Raw genomic sequence first — 15,595 nt, 5'->3', positions numbered from 1 at the left:
TTTCAGTAGTTAATTCCAATACCTTTTGAAGAACCTTTAAAATAATGGTCCCTATAGTCGACCAGAATTCCAAACCTCCCATAGTGCATCAATCACATGTCTTACCAGCCTACAGTGAGTTCTGTGCTTGGTTTGGCTCTGAAAGTGGGCAACTCCTACCTTCCCTACCAGTTGTCTCTGAAGCTGCTGGAACAACACTCTTATAGGAAGTAAAACCACAGCAAAGAATCGGCCTTATTTTATTTTATTAATTAGGACTCTTTGGTTGAAGGTAATGAAAGTCAGCTTGAACTAGATTCAGCAAAATTTTAAGGCTTGTTATAACATTGCAGGCATGGCTCAGCTCTTTAACACATCAAGGGCAACTGGGCTTCCAGGGTGAGTCGAGAAGCTAGAAGTAGGAATGGGAAGCAGGACTCAATTCTGCCTCTTGTCTCTGCGTCTCTTTGCTCCAAGGCTTAATTTATCTCTTCCCTACAGACAGGCTTGCTTCACATCTCATCAGGCTAGACTATGGCTTCTGCATAGTCAAATGGGGCCTCTCAGGGCAGTTGCAAATTTCCAGGGAATAATCAGCAATTTTCCTTTAGTCCCATCCACATTGAATGTGTATGTGTGTGGCTGGAGTGGGGGAGGCAGGTAAATAGAGTCATGTAATACAAACATTGCAGATTGTTCATGCGGGACCACTCAAATGATTTGAGAACAGGAGAGAGGGTGTGCAGGGAATCACTGAGAGCTAATCAGGGACTATGATAGGTTCCTTTCCATTCTCCAATTTAACCATTAGCCATCACTCTATTACCAGCCTGTGTTGGGCCAACGACTGATTTTTCAACCATCTATATATTAATTTTAGAGAAATCTAAAATAAAAAGTTGATGTAATTATTATGTTATATTGAGATCAAAGAATATACAGTAGTTTTACCTGCATGGCCCTATATTCATCTTTATTGGGTTATTTTTATTTACAGTATGAAAATTATATCACCGTAGTGGTTTGATCCTAATTCTTACATGCACATAACCTGAAAATATTTTTATTCTTTGTTTTGCCAGAGACTAATGACTACATTTTCTCATTCCTTTTTTGGGAACTTCTTTTAGGAAAGGTTACTTTTCCCTGAAAATTAGTGACAAGCAGTTCTTCTCTGAGCCACAGCTGATCAACATACAAGCATTTTCAACACAGGTAATAACAGTGCCACACAATTAATTATTGCACATGCCTACTAATTCTGATGCATGAATCAAGGCTTCGCGTAGTTTTAGCAAAAATGAGCTAAATCAGTCTTGTTTTACTTTCCCCATGAAATAACACTGGAGTAACTCTTAGGACCCACAGGGAAGAACAACAAGAGCTAACTGCCAATATGTCGGTAGTACCCTTCATTGTGTTTTTCATTTAATCATAACAGCCCTGCAAAGTGTTGTTGTCCCCAATTTACCAATAGGAATCTAAAGTCACAGAAAAGTTAAGTAACTTGTCTATGGGACTATAGCTAATAACCAAAGAGCCAAGATTTTTACTCAGAAAAAATGACTGCCAAGTCTGTATTCTTGATCTCTACTTTTATAGCACCTTACTCTACTATACTGAATCTGATACTAGCCCTTCAAAATAATTTGAAACTTGCTCCAGCTGTGAAGACTTTCCTAATCATAGGTAAATAAGTTTGTTTGGCCTAAATATTTCTGTCTCAGGGATATGAAATTATGTTTGGCTACTCTTGCCTTTCATGTAGCTGAACTGTATTTTAGTCCGTTTGCAGTGGGTACAGCATCTTATTAAGGATCTACTTAAATGAGGTGCCAGTGTGGTCATCAGCCAAACAGAAGTCTGAGGAAATCTTGGTAGATGCTATAAAACTCGGTGCGATGGCTCTTCTGTTCTCATCACTCATCTTTGTCAAGCTGTACTTTATGTGTCCAGAATACATGTAGTGGTCGATGTAACTGAGCTTGAGGGTTGAACTCCTGAAGTGTGCAGAGAGTGGAAAGATAGATATAGTCTTAAGTTGTGAACCACAAGCGAGTATGATACCAGCATGGGGGAACCAAGACAACCGCAAAATTCGGATCTTAGTGGAGTGTTAGTCATGATTCAAGGAAGGACATGAGACCATTGTTTTAAAACTGAGGTATATATGTTTTAATTTTTAGTCCAAAAATGAAAAGACCATAGATTGTGGATGATAATAGACATAAGCCACAAGTAGCTCCCAAATGGTTTTCACAGGCAAGCTCAGTATTTCTTCATGGCATTCTTACTTCAGAGGTGACTGAAGTTGAGGAATGATTAGAAGTTGACCCAAGGTTAATTTGACCTCATTGCTGGGCTAAGAGTATACATTTTGTTTTAATTAAAACCAAAACATGTGACCTCTAAATATGGACCAGAGGGCCACATCAGGTCTCAGGACTGTCTGGCTTAGAGGTTTCTCAGTACTTAAGCTCAGAAGTTTTGTTTTGTTCTTTTTGTTTGTGTTAGTATAGTTACTTCTAACTAGGTGAATTAGAGAGTTAGGGTAGGTATTGGCAAGTGACTTTCCCGTCTGAGGTGGTGAGTTCCCATGGTGAGTTGTTTGTCTTTTCCAAATCAGGTGAGTGGATAGTGACAGCATTTTAAAAATTTATTATATGAGAAACTTTTTCATTTTAACTTTTTTTAAATGGAATTTTAGAAATGAGTTTTAGCTCATTTTTGTTCTTTACATTCCTGTGATATTTCAATAAGGTCTTAAGCCTCCCTGAGATTTTCTCATGTAAGTTAATTTGATCTTTTCCATTTATGGATGTTGACATCACCTTTTGACCTCATCTCTTTCAGAACCCAAGGGGCCATTCATTCCCACGTATGTAAAATCACAACTTCTGCATTCTCACTGGGGAAGTCTGAGCAGTAGCTGTCATCTAGCTTCCTACTATGTGATTATTATAATGACACCTTAGTTAGACATAACTTTAACAGATATTAAAATTTCCAGGAGGCCAGGAGGGGAGTTTTAAAAGGGAGCCATTTGGATTAAAGAAGGCAATGTGCTGAGAAAAGTCCTAGATGGTTCAACTTCAAACAATATAAAAAACTAAGATAATGTTTTCTTTGGCTTCTGGCCTCCGTTTTTTTTGTTGTTGTTTCTGTTATTTCTTTCTGTTGTGGTTCATTAACTTTTATCTTTATGAAAGGATATTTTATTTGTTTACTCAAGTTAGTGAGGGGAAACCTGATAATCCTAAGAAAAACATATTAAAATTTGTCACGTGAATTAACCAGGTGGTTGCTTTACTCAGACCGTGATCTTATCAGGCTTTATAAGCCGAGTGTTGGGGTGGGCCTTTCAAGATATGGATGAGATGGCCTTAAAAAACTACTGGGCAGGACCAGAAGTTGCATGAACTCAGAATCAGAAGTATCTTACCCAAAGTCAGCATACTGCAGTGTAGCCCAGAGTGAAGTCCTCAACTCCCAACACAAGTGCAAAAATTCCATATCTCTTACTGTTCTCTTTTGGAAGCAGACAACTGGTTGGGATCCCTGACTCTGGGCTGATCTCAGTTACAATGCAGGGAATATAGTATAAATCAAGATAGCAGAGACTTCTAAGATTTGGAAGCAGGCAGCTCACTTCCATTGCCTCTGGTGAGTACTATGGCCTTGAGGTGGCATTGAGAAGCCTCCAGAACCTGAAGTGTTAAGTAATCTCACTTGCTCTGATTACTATGACCACACCTCTGACAAATACTTTGACTATGCAACAGTTTGGTACTTGCTGGAGCATCAAGAGTTCCTTCAGAGGCATAGAATTATCAATCCAGTTGTGAAAAACTGCATCTAGTCCACTGGATTGCCCTCTCTTTTCCTGCTAAATGACTTCTCCTCCTTCCCTTCAATTCCCAGGCCCCCTATGTGCTGAGAAATGAGGCTCTCCATATTAGCAAAGGAGAGAGAGGAACCATTACTACCCAGCTGCTTGACATCCGAGATGATGACAACCCACAGGATGTGGTGGTCGAAGTGCTTGATCCTCCACTTCATGGCCAATTGCTCCAAACACTTCAGTCCCCTGCAACCCCAATCTATCAATTCCGGCTGGATGAACTCTCCAGGGGCCTTCTGCACTACGCTCATGATGGCTCTGATAGCATATCTGATGTTGTGGTCTTGCAGGCCAACGATGGACATTCCTTCCAAAATATACTGTTCCACGTGAAGACTGTGCCCAAGGTAGGTGTCATTCCTAGAGCTGCAATTTTCTTGCACCTAGATGTGGAGTTTCGTTGATACTATTTTTCGGTATTCATAAAGTTAAGATATGGAGAGTTATCTATTCAAACATTTATTAACCATCTCTTATGAAAATACTTAGGACTTTCAAAGATTAATAGAACAGATTACCCAATCTCAGGGAGCACGATATATTTTGTTGGGAGCACCCTTCTTTACACAGGGGAAACTTTTGTACTTTTATGTTGACTTGCTGCCATAAAAAATGCCTTGTTGTCCACTGATCCTTTTGTCTCCTGCCTGATCATAAGAATCAAGTACACCCCTGTTTTTATCTGCCCTCTACAAGAGCTCATTCTGTGTGAAGCTCATGGTCAGGTTATCATAATGAATTGAAAAGAATGAGTGCAGCCATTCTATTAACCCAATTGGAGTAGGATGAGGGAACTCTTTCTTTTAGTAACCATAGGAATCCTTGTCACTCTGAGTCATTCTCATGCCATTTCCATATGTTTTTGTCATATCCATGAATGTCTTTTCTTTTAGTTTATTTATTTTGAGAGAGAAAGCATGAGTGGGGGAGGGCCAGAGAGAGAGGGAGAGAGAGAATCCCAAGCAGGGTCCAGTGTTGTCAGCATGGAGTCCAACACAGGGCTCAAACACATGAACTGAGATTGTGACCTGAGCCGAAGGCCTCAGTTGGACACTTAACCAACTGAACCACCCAGGCGTCCCCCACAAACACCTTTTCTGTTATTTACTTAATATTTTTCTTTATATCCACTTATTTTTTTATTGTGGTTTCTTCATAATAAATAATGAATATGAGATTATGGGCTTAATGTAGAATTATACTTTTTTCTAAACTATGAATTTAGGGGCATGTGGGTGGCTCAGTCAGTTAAAGCCTCTGACTTGGGCTCGGGTCATGATCTCACATTTGTGGGTTTGAGTCCTGTGTTGGGCTCTGTGCTGACAGCTCAGAGCCTGGAGTCTGCTTCAGATTCTGTGTCTGCCTCTCTCTCTGCCCCTCCCCCTCTTATGCTCTGTCTCTCTCTGTATCAAAAATAAATAAAACATTAAAAAATTTAAACTATGAAATTAATACATAAACATTTTAAAAAGTAATCATCCATGTAGTTCATAGAATGTTCTTGGATACTATTAATGGGATGGCTCCACGTTTTGGGAAATACTGGGCTAATCTATGCTAGATCCAAGAGACTTATTGAAAAACATTTTCAAAACCATTACTTGATGGTATTTCAGTAGGAGCTCTTTCTCTGTTATAGCACAACTGGCTCTTTCCCATGGTGGTAGATGGGGAGACATCACTTTTATTGAACTTTTCATTCCAAATATCAGTAGCCACTGAAGTATCATTAATGATTAGCTGGAGAGATTGATTTGCCGAAGACAGTTTAGCAATGATGTGTCACTTTCTCACCGACGATCACTCAAAATTGGCGATGGATCCTTGTGAAGGTGAACAGCTGAATGTAACCTAGTCTGCTGGCTAGTTTCTCAGGCTGTTGTCTCATGATTTGCAGCTGCTGAGAACAGCGATGGTGGCATGATATAGATGGGAGCAAATGAAGGTTGATTATGAGAGAGAATTGGCAGGTAGCCACCTTGTAGCTAATCCTAATTATCACCCTCTTGCAATCGCCCTGGGAGATGAGGTTTAGTTCTGAAGAGATGAAGTCTAGACAGACTCAGAAAGTTTCTTTTCTTCTTCCTTGGTTTTCTTCCAAAGATTGTTACAGGATTTCAGTGCAACATTAGCAGCCGCCCTTCCTAGAGTGCTTTTACTCTCCACGTTTGGAGCTTGGTTCAGTGTATGGTGCTGTCATTTTGTATGCTATGGCCCAAGGTTGAAGGGTATTTCTGGGATTTTAGCTGCTTTGATTACAAAAACAAAACAAAGAAAATGCAATTTTAATTTATAAATAAGGTGTAAGAACAGATCTCGAGTATTCTTGTAGTGCTTATAACTTGGGGTTCATGTTGTATTTATAGGGTCTGTCCCTCCTCCTTCTTCCTGCCATCACTCTATCTCCTACAGTGTTGTGCTTACCTGCCCATCAGGTGAAAAAATGGCTTCTGAGCCAATGAACTAGGATAATAAAACCAGTGACCAGAGTGCCAGCATCTACCAGGATGGACTAATAAGTTTGACACTGTAATACTAATATTTTACAAATACATCCTATATTTCCTCTCAGGGATTCAAAGTACTTCTTCATATCTCTTCTACTGATCTTTACAATATTTTAGTGAAGGAAGTTAGAATAGAGGCCATGTGACTTTTTTCCTTCTAAAGGAAATTCTATGGGTAGGAGATATTTTTGTTTGTTTTGCTTTTAACCTTTATTGGGCACTAATGTTTGATATAAATTATTTCATTTGATGTTAACAGTCATGCTAGGGTGTTTGTACAAGTATTATCTCTAATTTTCCAGAAAAGAAAACTGGAAGAAAAGTTTAAAACCATTTTTAAGAGTTTAAAAATGTTTATTTTTCATAAACGTGTTTAGTGCCAGGGTGCCTGGGTGGCTCACTTGGTTAAGCAGCCGACTTCGGTTCAGGTCATGATCTCATGGCTCGTGAGTTGGAGACCTGTGTCGAGCTCTGTGCTGACAACTCAGAGCCTGGATCCTGCTTCAGATTCTGTGTCTCCCCCTCTCTCTGCCCCTCCCCTGTTCGCGCTCTTTCTATCAACAATAAATAAACATTAAAAAAATGTATTTAGTGTCAGAGCCATGATTTCACCTCTGGCTCATCACATTTAACCCACATGTTTCTTTTCATTTTAGTCCATATTTTTCAATGTTTCAGTCATATATATTTGGATCTCCCTAATGGACAGAATGAGGACAGAAATTTTGTCATTTTCTCAATGTCCTATCCAAGCAATCTGGGCATTAAGCCTCTTGGAATCTTCCCTCTGGACTCACCACATATTCTTCCAAGTGCTATTTATAATCATAAGTCTACTGTAGTGCAGGAAGAAAAAAATTGCTTCAGCTGTTAATGGCTTCCAGTAGATATATAGTCAGACATGATCGGTTTCATTCTGATAGCCATTTCTTAAGATGGGCCTCCAAGTCCTTTCCCTTAGGGCAGCCTGTGTATTAAATTTAGAGTCAGGCCAATTGCTGGCTGATGTCTAGCTGGGGGCTTAAGTGGAGTGGCTAAGGGGTTTCGGTCTAATTCCTGGGGAATGGATGTACAAATTAATCCCAGTGTTGTTAGGGAGAAAACTTAACCGGGTAGTACAGATGGAAAAAGAGAGGATAGAAAAAGCGAACTTTGTGGGAGCGGGAACTATTTTAGTTTTCCTCTCTTGCCCCAGGCACATCGTAGGAGTTTGGTACATTTTTGTTGGATGGATAGTTAGGTGGGGGGGGTGTAACAGCTTGAGTGAGGCTGGTTGTCATGTTCCTACCTTTGAGTCCATCTCCTGTGTCAGATGTGAAGCCTTCGGGGCACCTCTGCACGTGTCCGGTGACCTATCTGGGACTAAGGGTAGGAGCGATCAGTTCTACTCTTAGTTCTCCCGCTCGACATCACTTCTCCAAACTCTTATCCTTGGCCTGGCAGTAAGGAAATTTGACTGCCATCCTCCAGGCTTATGGTGAGTCGCTGAGGAGAAGATAGACTCAGGACTGATGTTGAAACATGCTCTGTTTCGGGGAGGAGGCAAAAGAAATAAAAAAGATTAAAAGGTAATAAAGAATGCTCTGCTGAACAGGCTCTCATTAATTGAGCGGATTACTAAACCCTGAGCCTGCTAGAGATATGATTTTAAAGCGATTTGGCATCTAATACAGGCTAAAATGTGAGCAGGGAAAAGTCCTGCTTTTTGGTAGATTTCTCTCCACTGTTGGGCTTTCAAGAAATTACCTTATTTTTCGTTAATGAAGCCATCCCTGGAAAATCATGCCTCTTTTTCTTTCCACTTTGGCAATAAATCTGATGATCTTTGTGACCTCGTTTGTTGTTGTTTGAGCAATTTATTTTCTGTAACAGGGTAACGCTTTGATGTTAAAAGTCCCCAAGTATCAGGTTAGGAACTCGATGGGAAATTCTGTTGCTACGAGTCCACTTGGGCTATTTGAACTTGGTAAGGCCCATGTGCAGCTAAAAGCCCTTGCTTTCCTCAGTTTTCTTAAAGCTTGCCCCTTCAGGGTTGTTTTGCAGAGATACTGTTTGACAATAAGGGTGCTAGCGACAATTATAAATATGGCTCCAAAAATTAATTTTTTGAATAAGAGTCTGTCTAATGCATCAATAACTAAATCTCTACCATGTGTCATGGTTTCCCCTTTCACGGACTTGCTTAACTTGTTCATTTTGGCATCTTGGAAGATGCATTACTCAGAATAGACGCTCAAAAAATGGTTGTTTATGAAATTTTGTTTGTTCATAAAGTAGTTGAAATCTACATGGAGAAAATGTTCTATATTCTTGACCTGGAAGAACAGAGCTTCTGAGGAGCATTCACACACTGGCAGACACAAAAACAGTCCAATTATCTTTCCATCCTTTACCTGGTAAATAGCATTTAAGATTCACCTTCTATGCACCGTCCTATGTGACCCTTCCCTAAAATCCACAGTGTCCTATAAGATTGCATTCTAAAAGCTAGGTATAAATGAATTTTTGCAAATTAAGGCTTATGTTTACATAATAAATTAGATGTTGAGATTGATGTTATATCGAATTATTGTCATTTTCTATTTGATTAAGTTTAAAAATCTTTTAGTTTGAATAGTTTGACCAGGGGTTGGGGTACACTATCATTCAAGATCATCATTTATGTCCCAACATTTATTTTAGGGAGGAAAGTTTTAATTTTATTTGTGAGATTTTTCCTCCTAACGATAGAAGCTTAGGCCCTTATTTCTGGTTTACAACATTAATATTTTTATTTGTAATACAATATATAATGGCTAAACTTTATTACCAGCATTTCTGTATGCCCATTGTTCTATGAAATGCGTTAGAAGAACTATTTAATTTAAAGCATTCTTTTGATCATGTCCCCATAATCCCTTTTTGGGATTTCATTGCTTTCTAACATGGTATCCTAAAGTACATATAAAACTTCACTAGGCAGGAGATTATTCAACTGATGTTATGGTTACTTTCTTGAGTTCATAGGGATATATGCATCATTGTGCAGAAAAAAAAAACAACTACAAGCAGATAAAGAAATTGCAAAATGACAGAATCATTGGGGAAATGAGGTTAAAATTTCTTTGACTTTTCTAGCCACTCAAACTGTAGAAAAGATGGTATATAGCCTTCCATTCATCTCTTCTTGAATTTTCCCTGGACTTTCTCCCAGAAGAAAGCAACTGATAAAACCATGTCATCAAAATGAATGGAAAGAATTAGACTTTGTTCCCTTAGACAGTTGTCTGTTTCTTCTTAAGTATTGTAAACAAAAGGCATGTATATTATCTGGTTGTAAATATAAATATTGTAAAGGGTCTGTCTGTAGGGTTTTAGAAGAACCACTCTAGACCCATCACTGTCTCTCTCCTGGGCTATGCTTCTCCTGCTTTAGCATGACTCCACATCCCCTGGGGATTGTGCTTAAATACAAGTGGAAATTCATCAAACTAAAAAGCCACACAACACAGCAAACAATCAAAAGAATGAAAAGGCAGCCTACTGAAGGGGAGAAAGTGTTTGAAACCATATATCTGCTAAAGGATTAATATTTAAAATATATAAGGAACTCTAACATCTCAGTAGTATCCTGCTCCCTCTCCTCCTCTAGTTAAAAAGTGGGATAAGAATCTGCATAGACCTTTCTTAAAGGAAGACACACAATGGCCAAAGGTACATGAAAAGGTGCTCAATGTCACCCATCATCAGGGAAATGCAAATCAAAACCACAATGACGGATGCCTGAGTGCTTCAGTTGGTCAAGCATCCAGCTCCTGATATCAGCTCAGGTCATGATCTCACAGTTCATGAGATTGATCCCTGTGTGGGGCTCTACACTAACAGCATGGAGCCTGCTTTGGGATCCTCTGTTTCTCTCTCTCTCTCTCTCTGCCCTTCCCTTCCTTACATGCATTTTCTCTCTCTCTCTTAATAAATAAATAAAGATTGAAAAAAAACCAATGAGATATCACCTCACATCTGTTAGAATGGCTAAAAAAACCCCACAAATATAACAAGTGTTGGTGAGGGTATGGGAAAAGGGAACCCATATAAACTCTTGGAGGGAATGTAAGTTGGTGCAGCCATTCTGGAAAACAGTATGGAGGCTCCTCAGAAATTAAAAACAGATGTATCATATAGATCCAGCAACTTCATTTCTGGGTATATATCCAAAGGAAATGAAATTTTTATCTCAAAGAGATATATGTACTCACATATTTATTGCAACGTTATTCACAATAGCCAAGGTATGGAAACAACCTAAGTGTCTATTGATAGATAAATGGATAAACAAAATGTGGTCTGTATACACAATGGAATATTATACACCCTTACAGAGAAGGAAATTCTGCCATTTGTGACAACACAGGTAAGCTTGAAGAACATTATGCTAAGTAAAATAATCCAGACACAAAAAGACAAATTCTGCATGACCTCACTTACATTTGGAATCTAAAAAAGCTCAGCTCATAAAAGCAGAGTAGAATGGTGATTGCCAGAGGCTGGGGTAAAAGAAATGGGGAGGTTTCAAGGGGTATAGAGGTTCAGTTACAAGGAATGAATAAGTTCTGGAGATTGAATATATAGCATGGTGGTTATACTTAATAACACAGTACTGTATACTTAAAATTTGCTTGAAATTTGTTTTTAACACACACACACACACAAGTTTAGTTTCATGAGGTGATAGATTTCTTAATTAGCTTGATTGTTATGATCATCTCACAATGTATATGAATATCAAAACATCATGTTATCAACTTTTATATATCAACTTTTATTTATCAAGTAATATACTTCAATGAAGCTGGTGAAAAAACTAAAATGCAGTTCTAATTCAGAAAGGGGTGTTTGGTCTGTTTATTGGCATATTTGAAAGTAAGAGGAATAATTTATAAGCACATCCTCTTTGAAATGCTTGATTTTAAAATATCAGATTTACTGATTTTTAAAGCATGATAACAAACTGAAAACTGAACACAGACAGCCCTACTAATCGCATTCTATGCTAAAATGTCAATTAGGAGGCTTTGGAGGAGGTGCACACCTTGCAAATCCGGAATGGCAGCACTTTTTAATGACATTAGCTTTAGCAATTAAGATGGTTTCCTCTCAGGAGTGCTAAATAGGCGATTTCTTCCAGTCAGCGAATCCCAACTGTTGTTTCTAAGGTTTCACTTCCAGTCAGTCATCAAGGCCTGTCAATTCGGCCTCTAGTGTTTCTCGAAACTGTTTCTAACTCTCCATTCCCACTGCAATGACTTTTTCATCTTCTCTCACCTGAGCCATTACAAGAATTTGTTAAATGGTTTCTACAGCCCCAGATGCATTCCCAGATGCATTCCAGTTCTAGCCCCTTATGTCTCTTCCTGATGGAAGCTTTCTAAACCCCAAACATGCTCATCCCCTTTCCTTCCCTGAAGACACACATTGACTTTACAAGGCCTACAAGGTAAATGGAGACTTTGGGCACAGCATCTTCCTTCTACCTAAGACAACCTTAAAAGAGTGTCCCTTTTTATTCATCGGCTCCCTGGGCTCCATAAACTCTCCTTGCCCAGACACCTGGATATTTTATGGAGCCTGCAGCGCATTGTCTCACATCCTTGCCTCAGCTGGGCCTCCTGCATAGACTTCATTTCACCTCTTCTCTCTGAGAAGACCCATCTTTTGGTCATTTGAGAATTAAATGATATTTCTATAGGAAAGCCTTCCTGAGCATTCTTTTCTCAAAGAGAAAACCTCCTTTTCCTTTTATTCTCCCTCAGCCCCTGCTCAAACTTCTTACAGGGCATCATTTGTGATGCATCCTAATTATTTGTCTATACGGACACAACTGGAGTGTAAGTTCTGAAACTGAAGTCTTGTTTCAGCCATCCTTACCTATCTCAGGCATCTGGCAAAGGAGCTGGCATATAAAGGTGGCTAATGAATAGTCCTTGAATGTGGGTGGATGGGGAGGATAGAAGAGAAGTTATATGGACAAAAGAAAGAGGGGCACCTGGGTGGCTCAGTCAGTTAAGCGTCTGACTTTTGGTTTCAGCTCAGGTCATGATCTACAGGTCATGGTTTTAAGCCCTGCATCGGGCTCCACGCTGGTGGTGCAGCACCTGCTTGGGATTCTCTGTCTCCTTGTCTTTCTGCCCCTTTCCCACTCATGCTGTCTCTGTCTCTATCAAATAAGTAAATTAAAATAAAAAAGAAATGGAGAGTCCGAAATGAAGTACTTTGCTTATGATAAAAGAAAAAGCAGGATATGTACATATGCATGCAATTATCTACACATACCACATACATAGTTTATAGTGTGACTCCAATGCTATGAATCTCTCTTATTAGATGATTGCTAGCAGAAATGGTACCTGATAACTTATGTTCTTAAGGGCTGATGTTTTCTTTTATGTTTTTCTTTATGGTTTTTTAAATGTTTTTCTTGGACCTAATTTTGTACTCTTTCCTTATTCTAGAATGATGGAGGTCTTCGACTTGTGGCTAATTCAATGGTGTGGGTTCCAGAAAGCGGGATGCTGCAGATTACCAATAGAATCTTACAGGCAGAGGCTCCAGGTGCCAGTGCCTCAGAAATTATCTACAAAATTACACAGGACCACCCCCAATTTGGTAACTTTTTTTCCTTTGCCATGATTTTATCATTGTATCCAACAATCTTAGATTTGCTTTGGTACAAGGCCACACAGCAAGGTTGTGATTCCAATGAAATTGAATTTCTAATACTTCACACATAGTATTTAAACAAAATAGTCAGTGGGATTTCTGGGTGGCTCAGTTGGTTGAGCGTCCAACTTCAGCTCAGATCATGATCTCACAGTCTGTGAGTTTGAGCTCAGTGTCAGGCTCTGTGATGACAGCTCAGAGCCTGGAGCCTGCTTCAGATTCTGTGTCTCCCTTGCTCCCTGCTGCTCCCCCACTCACGTTCTCTCTCTCTCTCTCTCTCTCTCTCTCTCTCTCTCTCTCTCTCTCAAAAAGAAGTAAACATTAAAAAAATTAAAGGGGCACCCGGGTGGCTCAGTCGGTTGAGCTTCCGACTTCAGCTCAGGTCAGATCTCATGTTCATGGGTTCGAGCCCCACATCAGGCTCTGTGTTGACAGCTAGCTCAGAGCCTGGAGCCTGCTTCCGGTTCTGTGTCTCCTTCTCTCTCTGCCCTTCCCCCTCTCATGCTCTGTCTCTTTCTGTATCAAAAATAAATAAAACATTAAAAAAATTTTTTTAAATTAAACAGAATAGTCAAAATAGCTGTCACACTATACTCACTTTATGTATCAGGTAGTATGCTAAGTAATATAACCATATTAGTGCATATAAAATACAAATTTTAAGTCTTAAAATAACTTAATTTTACAGAGAAAGTAACTTGCTAAAGTATAGTTTATATAAGCATGTATAGCTTATTATGTCAGTTTACTTTTGAAGCTCAGACTCTTAAACTCCACTTTATGTTCCTTCCAGAACATCACCAGACTTCTTGTTAAGACTTTTTAAAAAAAAGCTTTACTTAAAAACATTTCTAAAGATCTCCATTGTTACTGCCATTTCCAGAAAGATAGTACTGTGTGATAATCTGAAAAATTTCCCATCATCATCATCATCATCTAGAAATGCTGGATAAAAGATAAGAATTATAGGGCATTGGTGCCGGGGGGGCTCAGTCAACTGAATGTGCAACTCTTGATTTCGGCTCAGATCATGATCTCACAGGTTCATGAGACTGAGTCTGGTGTCGGGCTCTGCTGTCCGGGATTCATTCATTCATTCATTCATTCTCTCTCTCTCTCTCTCTTTCTGCCCCTCCCTACTCATAAACACATGCATATTCTCTCTCTTTCTATCTCAAAGCAAATAAACATAAAAAAAAAAAAAGAATTACAGGGCACTCATGCCTGACTTTCCAAGAATAGAAAGAAACCTCCAAGTAAGAAACAGAAAAGGAGCTTAAAGCCAGTTAGGCTTGAGCCGATGGAATAGCTTCCCTCAGAGTGGTTGTATGTAGCCCAAGGAGATGAGATATAATTAAGATCCTGCATAAAACTAGGACTCTGGAAAGACTTTGACTTAAAGAGACAGAAGAGAAACTAAGAAGTGCACCAGCACAGAGAGATGGCAAAGAAACCTACCCATGTTTCCAAGGGCTCAGAGTGAAGTAAAAAAGTCTGCAGAGAAAGCAGAACTTCAGGCCTGTTTCTCCTACAGATCGAGAGTTAAGTTTATGGTGTGCATTGTCTGAGAAACCCAAAACTGAGATGTTCATATGAATATTAACCTCAGGCCAATGATACCTCATGGGTTCCTTGCAGAAACTGGTAGACACTGCTGTGGAAGGTCTACCCTCAACTCCAGATCCTGAGATTCTCATAGCCTAAACCACTGAAGATTAGCTCAGAATTCAAAATTACAGAACAGATGAGGAAATAATCCATCATATCTTCAGAAAAATGAACTTTTGTTGAAAATGATTAAAAATCCAAGGATTTCATGAAAGAGCAACCATAAAAACTATGAAACAAGGCACACCTGGGTGGCTCAGTTGGTTAAGTATCTGACTCTTGGTTTGGGTACAAGTCAGAATCCCACACTTCGTGGATTTGAGCTCCACATCAGGCTCTGTGCTGACAGTGTAGAGCCTGCTTGGGATTCTTTCTCTTCCTTTCTCTTTGCCTCACCCTTTGCACCCTTTCCCTCAAACAAGTAAATAATTGGATACTCTTTCCTGTTTTGTCAAAGATTAATTAGCCATACACTTGTGGGTCCGGTTCTGGGCTCTCTATACTATTTCATTGGTCCATGTGTCTGTTTTTGTGCCAATACCATACTGTCTTGATGGCAACAGCTTTGTAGTAGAGGCTAGGGATTTACCCAAAGGATACAGAGGTGCTGATGCATAGGAGTACATGTACCCCAATGTTCATAGTGGCACTCTCAACAATAGCCAAATCATGGAAAGAGCCTAAATATCCATCGCTTGATGAATGGATCAAGAAGATGTGGTATGTATACAATGGAGTATTACATGGCAATGAGAAAGAATGAAATCTGGCCATTTGTAGCAAAGTGGATGGACCTTGAGGGTGTCATGCTGAGCAAAATAAGTCAGGCAGAGAAGGACAGATACCATATGCCTAGACTCATAGGTCTAACAGGAGAAAAGGAGAAACCTAACAGAGGGCCATA

At 39.4% G+C, this 15,595-nt stretch overlaps 1 protein-coding gene across 1 annotated transcript in view; it reads left to right on the top strand.

Moving 5' to 3' along the window:
• FRAS1 (Fraser extracellular matrix complex subunit 1) overlaps positions 1 to 15,595 on the top strand; it is a 273,045-nt gene that overhangs the window by 122,911 nt on the left and 134,539 nt on the right. The window contains exons 27-29 of the mRNA XM_029951708.1: positions 1,110 to 1,194; positions 3,901 to 4,227; positions 12,876 to 13,029. Of these exons, the coding sequence (XP_029807568.1) occupies positions 1,110 to 1,194; positions 3,901 to 4,227; positions 12,876 to 13,029 (566 nt within the window). The remainder of the gene's footprint in view (positions 1 to 1,109; positions 1,195 to 3,900; positions 4,228 to 12,875; positions 13,030 to 15,595) is intronic.

Source organism: Suricata suricatta, chromosome 1 (assembly GCF_006229205.1).
Source record: "Suricata suricatta isolate VVHF042 chromosome 1, meerkat_22Aug2017_6uvM2_HiC, whole genome shotgun sequence".
In the NCBI taxonomy this organism is placed as follows: Eukaryota; Metazoa; Chordata; class Mammalia; order Carnivora; family Herpestidae; genus Suricata; species Suricata suricatta.
Note: the sequence above shows the minus strand (reverse complement) of the source record. Positions and strands in the feature narration are given on the sequence as shown.